The sequence below is a fragment of the Anser brachyrhynchus genome, assembly GCF_964034855.1.
Source record: "Anser brachyrhynchus genome assembly, chromosome: 7".
In the NCBI taxonomy this organism is placed as follows: domain Eukaryota; kingdom Metazoa; phylum Chordata; class Aves; order Anseriformes; family Anatidae; genus Anser; species Anser brachyrhynchus.
The window spans coordinates 27,140,493-27,153,742 of NC_137701.1; the positions used below are offsets into that span (position 1 = coordinate 27,140,493).

The 13,250-nt window shown below is 46.7% G+C and overlaps 1 protein-coding gene across 8 annotated transcripts in view; it reads left to right on the top strand.

Annotated features, from left to right (window-relative positions):
- SEMA5B (semaphorin 5B) overlaps window positions 1-10,989 on the top strand; it is a 270,791-nt gene extending 259,802 nt beyond the window's left edge. For 5 of the 8 annotated variants that reach the window (XM_080601339.1, XM_080601334.1, XM_080601333.1 and 2 more), the window contains 2 exons: window positions 4,288-4,357; window positions 4,815-10,989. In XM_080601339.1, the coding sequence (XP_080457465.1) occupies window positions 4,288-4,357; window positions 4,815-4,822 (78 nt within the window). In that variant the 3' untranslated portion in view covers window positions 4,823-10,989. Of the gene's footprint in view, window positions 1-3,698; window positions 3,886-4,287; window positions 4,358-4,814 lie in introns of all 8 variants that reach the window. The other 3 variants (XR_013954042.1, XM_080601336.1, XM_080601337.1) reach the window with 3 other exon arrangements.
- The last annotated feature ends 2,261 nt before the right edge of the window (window positions 10,990-13,250 follow it).

Consider the following 13,250-nt stretch of genomic DNA (forward strand, 5'->3'; position numbering starts at 1 on the left):
TTGTTTCAGTTCTAATTGCTAATATAATAGCAAGAGCGATAACTAATTGTTTATGTATTTCTGTAAATACTCAGTATTCTGTTGTGCTTGGCATAAGCATGTAATTTACTGGCAATAAGATCAGACCTTTTGATTAGTTGACAGATCACACGTAATGTAGAAAGCTGCTGCTGTTTTGCATTCTCTTTAACCATACCCATCTTAGTTCATCTGAAAACATCCCCGTTTGACAAAGCAGAGTTCCCAGGTCAGAGAAATTTTTATTCTCTGTTACTCATATGCCAACGCAACATAATAAAGTGTCTTTTAAAGAGAGAAGTTGAAGTTGTGCCTGCTTCTGAGTGATCCACATGGAGCTGTTAGTACATGCTGGTGGCGTACCTTCTGCTTAAAGATCTTGAATTGAGGTTAGCAGTGAATAGACCAGAAGAATATGAATGATATCAAATATGCTAGGATGGCATGGCTCATACAGAAGGGAAGAAAGCAAGTAAAAATATGTGATTGATGCATGTTGAGTTTCCAGTTATTCTTTGAATGGAGCACTTTTTTCTAACCACATCACACGAGTTTTGACAGTAGCTCGGGTTATGGTCTCAATTTTGCATGGGGAATATTTTGTTTGCACAACTACCAGAAGCTTCTTTCTTCTCAAGGGAGGATGGAACTCAAAAGAGAGCCTGAACTCCATTTCCATCAGTGTTTAAAATACAGCTATGCATGGCACAGAGATTCTGCACCAAGTGGTGTTTCAGCAGTAGAAGTCAACCAGGCTTTTTGTCTTTTTTGATCCTGCGTGCTCAGCAGCTAGTACCAAGAGGCTGTAACTGCTGGCAAGGGGAGGCATTCGTGTTCATTATGGTGGGGGGGAGAGCGGACAGCAAGAAGTGGAAAATACAAGTTGAGCATCAGGAAAAATGCCATCAGTAAGGTCTGCTGGGTGCTCAGACTGAAACATCTCCCTGGAGGGTGCAGGATGGTGTGGCAGAAGGGCCCAGGCAGCAAAGGCAAGTCTCTCTTCCTTCTCTGAAACCTCTGCTGAGGACAGCTGAGCTCCAGTGCTTGCTGTGGTGCTTTAGTCATCTTAGTTAGAGCATCCATAGATAAAGCCCTACAAAAGCAACACAGTATTGTCCCTTCTAAGAGGATTTACTGGGCACTGCCTTCAGGAGCCACTTCTTGGTCACTGTGATACCGGGGACTTGGCTCAAAAGTGACTGAGGAGAAGAACACCTCATAGGAGTTGGGTTGCGAGCAAAGGTCCGTTCTGGGTTCATTTTTCAGGTTGACTAGTGGGGGGTGGTGATGGCTCCTGGGCTTTCCCATCAGGACTGACAAATATTGGTGGGGACACCTGTGGGTGCTGCAGGCTGTTCTCATCCCCACAATAACTCAGGTTGCCGGGGGGCTCTGACCTTGATGGTGTAACCCATATAGTTTTGGGGGAATATCATCCAAAGGGAAAGTCGGTGACCATCTCTGCGCTGTCACAGTGAAGAGGAGCCAGACAAGAGCAAGCGTTAAAGCTCTCAGTGAGATGGCACAGGAGCTCACCCAGGGAGATTTAACTGCACTTCTCTTCTCACACAGAGCGTGCCTCGGTGTGTGTGTGTACATCTCTAAAATTCACTGCTGCCCAATATCCCGTCTTCAAAATATCAAGCAATTTCTAGTGCCAAGGAACCTAATCACCTATTTATTAAAAAGAGACAGACAATAAGTTTGTGTGGGGAAACGTGAAGGCAGTCCGCATTGATCATGCTGATTTAGGACTGTACTGCCTTCGCAGTTTTTCCAGAGATAAATTCCTTGCAGCTAATTGCATTATAAATTCCGTTAAACCATTTTCATAAGGTATTTCCCTAAGATGTAAGCCCTCCATCAAAAAAAAAAAAAAAAAGGAAAAGAAAAGAGCAAAGGAACAGTTGTTGGTTTTTTTCCTAATTAAATGTTATATGAAAGTAAGATGAGAAAAAAAAATATGTGGTTTGTGTTAATTAAATGCTAAGTCTTCTGTTAGGGGCTGGTTTTAAACACTGTGGGGACTTGTTGAAACTCATACAGATATTTCCAATTGAAAAACGTAGAGTCCTGAGGTTTTTGCCCTCAGATCAAGATGGTCCTGAGCCAATGCAGGTCAGGATTTCAATGCCACCAAATTTCAGAGGTTGTAATCCTGGCGTGCCTTGAATCTGAACTGTACCAAAAGGTGACACAGACAAGTTCAGGATGCTGGGCTGCCTTCAGGAGCACCTGGGGAGCGCGGCAGTGGGGACAGTGGGGATCAGCCTATTCCTCCTGCTGGAGCAGTCCACAGCCATGGGGTTATGCTGCCTGTAGCAGGCATCGTGAGCTAGAGATGCTGGTAGGAAATTGCATTTACTGCATACAGCAGGGATGAACACCTGTATTTGTTTGCCAGAGAGCAGTTCCCCAAATACTCAGTGACAGTACTTAGCAAAGTGTGTTTTTACCGGCGATCTCAATCATTTTTATCAAGCTGGGTCAGGAGACACTGAAGCACAGAGAAGTTAATTGAATTTCCCAAGGAAGCATAGAAAGCAGCGGAGAACTGAACCTGACTTCCTTGTTTGCCAGCCTCCAGCACAAAGCAGCAGACTGTTGCCTGCACTATTTTAATATTTCTTTGGGTGACTGCGAGCAAAGTATGACATTTCTCTTCTTCCTTTCTTATTGAAGGGCACAAATTCTCGTTCCTTGGAATTATTTGTCATTTTGAGCATGCCTGTACAAATTCTCTCTTCAGCTCCTACAAGCGATGTGCTGTGAACTCATTTTAGAGAGTCCAGGCAGGGAAAGATCTAAGTCAGACCAGGAGGAGGCTGGGTCTCCTCCTGTTTTCGTGTACAAAGTGTTTCACATAATGCACAGTTCTAAAAAATTTTTTTCAGTAATTCAGCAATTGGGAGATTTCTTTGCCAGGGTATTTTGCCACAGGAAAGCCTTTCCTCCTAACATCTTTATGAAACTGGGAGGCACAGCTCCCAGAGTAGCCGTAGCCATGAGTCTGCTTTTGGACTAGAAGAAAGTACCTTCTTTTCTTCCTCCTCCTCTCCCGCTCCCCATGCAGTAAAATTATTCAATTACATAGAAATTGGGGACATAAATGTATTGCCTGTGGCCTTATCTCAGAGCCTCGAGGTAGCTCTGGTCATTGAAGTGGTCGCGGTGGGCACGTGGCTGTGCCCCAGCTGTGCCGCGGGCACTGCCCCGGGCTCACCTAACCGCAGTCCTCTGACAGCCGGGCACCTGCTGAGGGCTGGTCACCCCCTGCCGCCGGGGCACGGGGACGGGGGCTCCCCAAAAAGGCAATTTCTTCTACAAGCACCCTCCTGCAGGAGGGAGGCCTCTCCCCCTCTTGCTGACGGAGCCCTGAGGCCTGGAGTTTAGGTGCCTGGAGTTAGATGGGTTGACCCTTGCCCGCTGTGATTTGCTTGAGGATGTGGGAAGCCATTCTGTGAGCTACCGGTCCAAAAGGAGTAAAGCGCATGGGGCTGGGTGTTTCTTGGGTTTGAGCATTAGCTGATTAATTCTCATCTTGCCCTGAGCTGGGTTGGGTGTGAGACGTTTGTCTCAATGGGGAGCTGAGGTGAAGTGGTTTCTGCAGAAGCACCAGGAGGTAGCAGAACAACCAGTAGGTCCAGGCCTCATTAGACCTCTCCATTTCTCTGCTCCAGACAGGGGAGACGCTCATACCCTCCTTAAATGTGCTGTGCCCTGATCACGAGGATGCTGTAGCAAACAAACCTTGTGTTGACCCTCAGATCAAAGGAGTGAGTTCCCTACCATACAGCATGACAAACGTTAAAGGTGCACGGAGGAGCACTGTAGGCCGGAGATGCGTATAAGAAATTGAAGCCAGCGGTTAGTTGAAAAAAACTATTAGAAATGTTCCTCACCCAAATTCGTAGAAACCAGATGACTATAAAGATGAAGGAGAAAACTTTGTAAAATTATTGCATCTTCCAAAACATAATTTTATCCTTGTGCGTAGGTAACAGCTGGCATAGGAATGGTTTTTAATCTGGGGGAGGGGGACCTGTGGTTGCTGGTGGGAAAAGTAATAGTAATTCTTGCAAAAAAAATGAAGAAGGGGGGAAGAGGGGAGGGAGAAAAACCCCATTTCTAAATTTTTAATGGTAAAAGGGGCATTTGTGGTTCTCATTTTTATGTTGCTGTTGACAACAATTGTTACATGGTTGTTAAATTTTTTTAAGTCATTTTAGTTTTTCCAAAAGTGACCATGATTTGTTACTTATACTGTAGCTTACAGAAGTGACACACTTAATATCGGGGGGTCCAAACCTGGATATCTACCAATGGAGATGGAGATCAGGTAAATGCACACCTGCTCTTCCAAAGAGAAAAAGCTGCCTTTTGGCAACTGCTTTGCGAGGGAGCTGCAGGCTGTACCACGAGTGTTTTGGAAGGGATTAGATCGAGCGCTACCATTAACCACCGAGCTCCGTGTAGGCCCAGCATGGTTTTGTGTGACATTGACGTTCAGACACGCCATCTGCCAGGAGACTCCGGGTCTCTGGAGAAGGCTCTGGGTTCTGGCCCTAGCAGTAGCTGAGCACAGGTCCCCTGAGGAGACCTGGCAGGAGCTGTGGTCCCCGCAGACTGGCCCCTGAGCGAGCACCATGTACCGGCTCACTCTCCCAGCCCGAGGGAAGGCGGTGGTGGCTACAGCAGGGACCGTGCTGGAGAAGGCAGGTGTCTGCAGGTAGAAAAGAGTAATGATGTCGTGTGTGACCACTGCCATGCCTGTCATTGCCTCTTCTCTTTTACAGACACTTAACAAGAACAATCTGATACCAGATGACAGGACCAACTTCTACCCGTTGCAGCAAACCAACGTGTACACGACGACCTACTATCCCAGTACACTGAATAAATATGACTACAGGCCTGAGGCCTCCCCTGGAAGGACCTTTACCAACAGCTGATGATGGACAGATCCTACAGGACAGGATCACTTCCTATATGAATTTTTTTTTTTAATTGATTTTGTGGACCAAATACTGGCCCAGCCTCTAGATGTAAATATTGTACAGTAGGGTCTTTTTTTTTTTTTTTTCCTTTGGTTAATTGTATTTCTTGTAAACAGCACATCTCCCTACAAGGACAGAAATGCATATGGACCTTTACACGGAGCTTTTGCGGCTATTTGGTTGGAGATGGCTCTTACTACTGCAACTGTTCATGGCTGGAAGATCAGCGTTGCTGTCCAAGGCCGACGATGTCAAGGAGCTGGCTGTGTGCCGTGCTCAGCGGCCGCCCTGCGGCGGCGCAAGAGGTGGTGGCCTCCTGGGGCAGGGGTGTCTGTCCGGTGAGGAGCATCCTTCCTGAGACAGGGTAGCAATGGTGCACTGGAAGACACACGGCTCATGGAACAGGCCGAGCGGGACTCCATCGTGCCAACAACTTGAAGAACGTTTTCTTTTCCTTTTCCTTTTTTATTTTTGATTTTTTTATGATTATGAAAAAAAAAAAAGAGAAAAAAAAAAGTAACTTCCTAGGGCATTGTTCCCTGTATGTTCAACAGAGTCTTTTCATACTACAGGAAATAATCTCTGCAGCCTTCTTTGGTAATATGCAATTCAGCTGATGAGAAACAACACACAAACAACGTGCATTACCCAAAGAAGCTTTCCAGAATGTTTCCAGTCTTAATTAAAAGGAAATTATACAGGCAGTGAGACACTGAGAAAAGTAAATGTTGGAATAACATCGGAGACATGAACTTAGAGTGCCTAACAAACAAAGATGTTTATATCACTGGAAAAAAAATATGTGATGATTGCCGCACAAGAGCCATGGGCTTTTTTTCTTTCTTTCTTTTATTTTGTTTCTGAGACAGTGTTAACTCTTTTTGTTCTAGCTTTGATCCTGATTGTGTCTGCCAGGGAAGACAACTTTAGAGGCCACACTCTTCTTGTGGGAAATCACCATGCTTTGGGCTAATTTTTACTCTTGTTTTGTTGTTGGTTTTTAGTTCATTTACTTTCAAAGAGTGAATAATTCTGACTTTGCAGGAGGAGGGTATTTTTGTAAGGAATGTTTCCATAGTCTGATGTGACCCAGAAAGTCTGCTACACATTCTTATAGCGTCTTCCAGTCAGTACTCTATGAAATAGTAACACAGCTGAGTAATGTGCATTGTTTGCCAATATTTCCTTAATTTTTCTGAACAAAACCAACCCAACAAGTAAATGCTGCTGCAGCTATTGAAGTAAATTGGGGCGGTAGCATTATTAAACAGTATATCCAGCCTTGAAATGTAATTTTGTGTATGTGTGTGACTGTGTCTATAAGAACTGTATTAGTTTGATGCAGAAGCCGTGTTGTCTGCAGCCAGATGTTTGTCTGACATAATTGTTTGGCAAAAAGGAAACTTATTGCTGGTGCTTAGTGTACAATTACATCAAATGTGTTAGCAACGTGAACAAGTCCACCACTGTTATCATTCAGTGTTTCTAAATATTTATAATGAACTCCCGATGCTAAGGATTTTAGAATGTCGCAATACTGAGCATGAGATAAAAGTACGCCCTGAAACACGCATGAGCTCCACGTGGTCCCGAGCTTGGATTTGTTGTCTGCATCTTACCCGACCGATCGCCATGCCCACGCCTGGCCATCGGCTCGGCCGTGCTCCCAGCCGTTCTCTGTCTTTGCTTTATTTCAGGTTTTGCCATAAGCCGGCACTGAGGTAGTTTCTCAGTGCTGTTCCTTTGCAGTTGCTTGTTTGGAGGGCCAGCCTGGGCTGCGTGCCCTCTTTCACGTAGGTAGCCGGTAGGGAATGAGGAAAGGCTGTGTTGCTCGTGACAACTATATTGCTTTTCCTGCGAGGAAAAGCCAACATGGCTTTGTAAGCCTTTGTTATGGTTGCGTGACCAGAAGGCAAAAATAAAGTAGCCTTCCACTTTTAAATTACTTTCTTCGACTTCAGTTTGCAGTGATTGAAGGCTGTAGGGATATTGGTAATAAAGTGGGGTCATTAGTACTGCCACAAGGATGCCTTAGGCTCAGTGGTGCCCGTCATTTCCAGCAGCTGTTCTTCTAGTTTAGCAGCTCATCCTGCTTCTGCTCCGGTTTCACCAGGTGAAAGAGAGGGAACAAAGAAAGAAAGAGGTGCCCTTAAATAAGCACAGTCAGATTTGAAGCTGATGCAGCCTTGAAGCTTCATCTTCAGCGGCTAGGCAAGAGCGTTGGGGCAAGAGTGGCAGCAGGGAAGCAGACTGGCCAGCACAGCACCCCAGCACCAAACGCAGCCTCCAGCGCCTGCAGGTGGGCTCTGGGAAAACTCCTTTTGAGGAGCGATGCCTTTGTTCCATGAAGAATTCGTCCCCGTCTTGCTGAATTGCCTGATGCCCCCGAAACTCTGGAAATCCTGTCTTGAAGCCATCCTAACAAGCATGTAACCGAGGGGTTGAACATGATTACGTAGACCAGCTGGCTGGGATTTCCCAGGTTTAATTTAGGCGAGTCAGAAGAAAGCATGGGCTCCAGAGGTCATGTTAGTTGTACTATGGTAAAGCTGAGGCCACCTCCAAGCTGCCCTCTCAGACTGTGCCCTGCACCAACACATTCTGCAGTTACCACGCACATGGCAGGATTGCAGCTGGAGTTTGGGGGATGTGAGCAAGTCAAATCTTGCAATTATTTTTTTTTCATTTTCTAATTTCCCCCGCTTTTTTTCTTTGTTCCTTAAACATTTTTCCATTCTCAGCCTCACAGAATAATGCGATTTAAACTGATTTTTTTTTTTTCCCAAAGAAAGTACAATGTAGCAGTTGAATTTATTTAAATGCTCAGCTCACCAAGACGGGTCATTACTGCCATTGTGCTCGGAAGGTGGATGTTCTGTAGGCTATTGGAGGGCAGATGCTTTGAGAGTGGTGCATGTGGTTATAGTTTCATCAAGACATTCCTTCTTACCAGCCATCCAAACGGATGCAGCCCTTCTCATGTAATTGGCAATCACAGTGAGGGTCTGTCGACTCCATTCAAGCAGAAAGTAGAATTCAGGAGAGAGTGAGAAAGAGAGAAATCAGAGCTCTTATTACTCAATTAATGTTTGTGTGAGAGTGCAGTTCCTTAAGGACAATGTTAATGTGATATGAGGGCTGCATTTTTATGAGCCCTCTAATGCATGGCAGGTTAACGGCACCATGTGCAGTGATATTCCTGCAGTCCAGGTAATGCAGCAGTCTGATCATCATGTCTGTAATATCTGTAGCAGATTGAATTGCTCCTGGATGCCGAACTTGCTTAGATTTCCTATTCCTAAGTCCACCTGAAGTACACTGGAAATGCATTTAGATCAGGAGCATTGCTTCCCAGAGGACTCAGCTTGCTATAAATGTACATTTTTCTTCCACTTCTAAGAAAGAGAAGGGGGACCCTGGGCAGTCACAGTGTTGGTCTGGAGACACTGGATCTGTAAAAACCATTGGGTTAGGAGTTAGGAATACAGCGAGCAAAACACGATGGAAATCTTCTAGCCAAACATTTCGCTGAAACATTTTTCACGGGGCCGTTCCTTCTCCCTCCTCCATGCAAGTGGCCGCATTCCTCCCTGCAGAAGGGGTTTGCATCCCGGCGTTATCCAGGCCATATCGTGTGTGCTCACGACCAGGCTTCACCAGCCCAGACAGACAGCTTCCACCCACCAGAAGTAACTCGTGCAGCTCGCTCAGAGACAAACCAGCACAGGAGCTGCTGCTGCCCTAGAGCTGCGCTTGAATGTTGAGCATATGAGCCCTGGCTGCTCTTAAATACGCGAGCTGTGCAGATACCATAGGAGAAGAATGTGTAGTGTGTTACACCACTGTTCCTAATGCCTTACTTTCAGAAAAGAGAGAGCTTTCTCTGAAATCAGCAGAGAGTAGGAGTGGAGTCCACGTCCGATGCAGACAATTTGACGCCTCCAGTGTTAATCTGATGTTGAGCCCACCTGGAGAGGAAATTGCTGTCCGCTGAGATTGATTTATTCTTTGTACCAAATGTAGTGTGGGGAGAGTTTTATATATATATATATATAAAATATAAATGTAAAGTTTGTGTAACAACTTGCTCTTTTTTTGTAATAGTGTATACATCTATCGGTGGATAGATACAGTATATATTTATAATATATACACACTATATATATATATAGTATATATATATATATAGCAAAACGCCTGCAGAGGAAACTTAGAATAAGAAAGGCAGTGCCGGTATTCCAATTCCACAGGGACAAAGTGAAGGAAAAAATATATATACAAATCTACTGTCCTTTCCATTAGGTTTAACAAAATACGCTTTTGAGGTAAATGAGATATAATTTTTTAATTGAAAAGAAAATTGATTTTTCTAGTTAGAAGTGCTGACTCTCCCCTAAATCATTCTGGTTCAGAATGCCTAAGCAAAAGATTCTTGCTACTGCTTATATTTTCTGAATAAGCCTCCTGGATCTCTCATGTGTATCACTCTGTTGTTTTTGTAATTATAAGTAGGGAGTAATTGTGCAAAGAAAATTAAAATAGCAAGTAGGAGTAACAAATATTGTACCATTAGAGTAAAACACATAACCTACTAGAACTGGAAAAAATGTCATCTTCCACATTAAAGAAGTTAGCAATTACTTTCTGAGTTATTGATCGGCATTACGAGACTTGCCTTATAGTGACACAAGGAGGTTTTAGTGCAGAGTTTAGGGCTGAGAAACCCTGAAAACCAATGGCTTTGGGTTTTCTGAGGGGTCCAAAAAAGACACGGCGTGCGGAGGCAGGCACACAGTGCTTCCAGCGCTGGTGGCCACGGCTCCACAGCCGTTCCTCGCCCCGTTACTCCTGCGAGCTGGCCCGTGCGCACGGCATGGCACGGCACGGCGCCCCTTGGAGCCGTCTGGCACGGCAGAGAAACACCAGGAAGCTGGGTTTGATGTTTTTTTTCTCAACAGGTCTTTTTAATGCCATTCAGAGCAAGGACCAGACTCGTACACGGGACTCTTCCCTTTTAGCCTGTTAGGAGAAAACTTGAGAAGGCTTCAAGAGCAGGTTTGGGGTGGGTGAGCAAACCCACGGGTTTTGGTGCTGACTGATTGCCAGAGCCTTCAAAATGGACAAAAAAAAAATAAAAATCAAAAAACAAAAGACAACAAACCCAAAACACAAAAAGACCCTCTGAGCATGGGGGTCCTTGAGGGGGGTTATTCAGCCTCAGCCATTCTCCCCTGAAATTCATTCTTTGGGCCATTATTATTTTTTTCTTCCGCCTCCAGCCTCAGCTGCAAATTCACCCCTGCTGTTGGAGATCGGTCCGTGATATGAGAGTGGTGTTTGGCTTTCTGGAATTCCCATCCGTGAGTCGTTTTTAAACAAACCTGACGGTGCAAAGCATGAACACCGCTGAGGCCCCGGTGAGCGGGTGCCGCTCGTCCGCGTGCCGCGGAGTCAGGCAGAGGTCAGCGTGGCCAGGCCATTAGGAACTGCAGCGAAACGTTTTCAGTACCCAAACGCCAAACGGCGAAAGCCAGCCAGCTGCGCGATAGCGTGGTTTACATCCGCACACAGCCCCTCAGATAACATCCGAGCGTGCCGGGCCCTTAAGGCGCCGCGGTGAATGGGGAGCGTTCCCACCGAGGAGGCTTTAGGGAGGACGCGGCGTGGGTGGCACCGACAGGGCTGAGCCCGTGGTCGGGGCAGGAGCGTGACGATGCGGTGCTGGGCCTCGGGGGCAGGGGAAACTGTTGTGGGAAGGCTTGCCCCAAAACAGCAAAACCTGGAGCGTGTCGCTGGACTCTGTTGTGAAGGCACATCACCCTTCCTATGCAATTGAACTCGATGGTACTTTAGTATAAAGGTGACCTAGACTGTAATCACTGCCTTTAGACACTGTGAATTTTTTTTGGGTACTCTGTATTTTTATATATTGTACAATGTAAAGAATAATTCAGAAATAAAACAGAACAACCTGCAGGCTTGTGAGTTATTTCCCCTCTGTCCCTGCGGGGCATTGGCAGCACAAGTTTGGGTTGCGTTTGTCATGACTGAAGACCAAGCAGTCACCAAATGTTATTGGTGATGCTAAATTCTGTTACCCAAGCCGGCTCCCCTCCAACACAAGCCTTAACAAGGCTTACCGCAGCCCCACAACAAGCTTTTGGTGCATCTCAAAGATCCCATTGCTGCAGAAGGTGCCTAGCGAGGTGAGCCCAAATCTGTCTGCAGCGCCGGGTGCCGAATCCCAGCGCGGTGCCGCAGGACGAGGCGCTGCCCTGCCCCGGGATCGGGGGCAGGTGGGCTGCGGGGACACTGCGGCAGGCGAGGGGCCGTGGGTGGGCTGGGTACGGGCTGGTGCCACGGGACCGCGGCCTCTCCTCAGCCTCACATCGCGCTGTGAAAAGCTGTAAAAGTCGGAGGGGCGCGTTTTGACTGAAGGATGATGGCTGCCTCTCGCCGAGGAGCGTTATGGCTCTTGTTGCGCTTATTAATCAAAGTAAAGACCATGAAAAGTGACAGAGTCAGGAACATTTTAGTTTATGTTCCGATACAGCTCAAGACTTATACTGAAGTTTTGTACAGAAAATTACACCATAATGTCATAAAAAATAGATTGGATTACTAATAACCTGAAACGTGCTACACCTGCATACATAATACTTTAATCCTACTAAATCATAAGCTATCATTTGGGTGTTTTCATGATCTCAAGTGTGCACACAGGAATTTCTTTTCAATGCAGGCCATTAAAAAGTAATTGAGAGGCGCAGGATCAGTAAAAACAAACTTGCTGTGAATAAGATTGATTTTTTTCAGTTAGTTTGCAGAATAACATGGAGAGACCACTTTGGAACGGGTTTGTTTTGCATCAAGACACCTCTGCGCACAATTAGAGCAAAGCGTCACGTCGGAGCCTATTTCCAATTTCCTTAAAATCTGCCTACCACAACATTTTTTTCCTAGGTGCTAATTTGATTCATTAACGTAACAGCCTCGCTCGCAGCCCCCGTGCATTTTGTTCTCTCACCTTCACCGCACACCCCAGCGCTTTTCTCGCTTTGTAATTCCTGGCTGTGTGTAGGGACCGGGGGGCACTGGGTTATCCCACAGGTCCCCCACTGCCCCTTTGCCGAGCCCTGCAGCTGGGCTGCTCCTGGCCACACCAGGGTTCAGCTCACAGCAACCCCTTCTGCTGTTTTGGCCATCCTCATCTTCTGCCCACAGGGCCTCAGCCCACTGCCGGGCTTCACGCCTGGCTTTGCTGGTCTCCAGACTCCCTCCGCAAAAGCGTCGGCTCCCAGGGCGTCTCGTGGTTGGTTTTTCCTCCTCTCCAGTATACAACTGAGAGACCGCGCGCTCTCAGACATGCAGCTCAATTACTAAAAGCTTTGGCGAGCCATTAAAAATGCTGTTCTGCTAACAGCTGAAATGCGTTTCAACGTGTTTTGGTTGGTTCATTCGTAAAGCTGCACGTGTGTGGATTTGTCACTGCGCTTTCTGTTCAGCAAGCTGAGTTGCAGATTAGTCAAGAGCGAGGCAGCTTTCAGCACGGCCCAGATCTGCTCCCGAAAGCAAAAAAAAAACAATGCCACCAGTGCCACCCCCACCTTGCTCCCAGCATCTGTGGTGAGGACAGACAATAAATTCCTTAAATTGTTGAAAATGGGGAGAACCAGGTTTTGAAGGCCACGGCCATCCGCCACTGCCATACTTCGGGCCTCTATAAACCACCAAGGCTGCAGCTCGCTGGGTCCCTGAGGCGACAGCAGCGGTTGTGGTGTCCCCTGCACACCTGGAGACTCCTCCGGCTGCAGCAGCATCTCCTGGCTGGGGAGCTGTGCCCTGCCGCTGTCGTGCTTCAGAGTAAGTTTTCTACAGACAGAAGGATTTTTCAAGGTCAAACTCCACAGCTTCTCAACCAGCAATTAGCTGGAAGCAAGACGTGCTCCTGGCTTTCCATCCCTCGGGGACAGCGTCTCCCGCACCCGGGGCTGGCATCAGCGGGGCTGGCGCCATGCGGGCACGGATCGAAGCGTCCGACCTGGGCACCTCTGTCATCCCTGCACCTCCTTGCTGCCATGGTCGTAACGGAGCCAGCAAGGGACTGCTCCGCTTCCCAGCGCAGGGCAATGACCAGCCACCAGAAACATTTGATATTTCCATGATGTGAAGCATCAGTGGCCGCAGAGAGAACTATCCCCATTTCTGCAGCACTTAATTTAATGTCATAAGCGA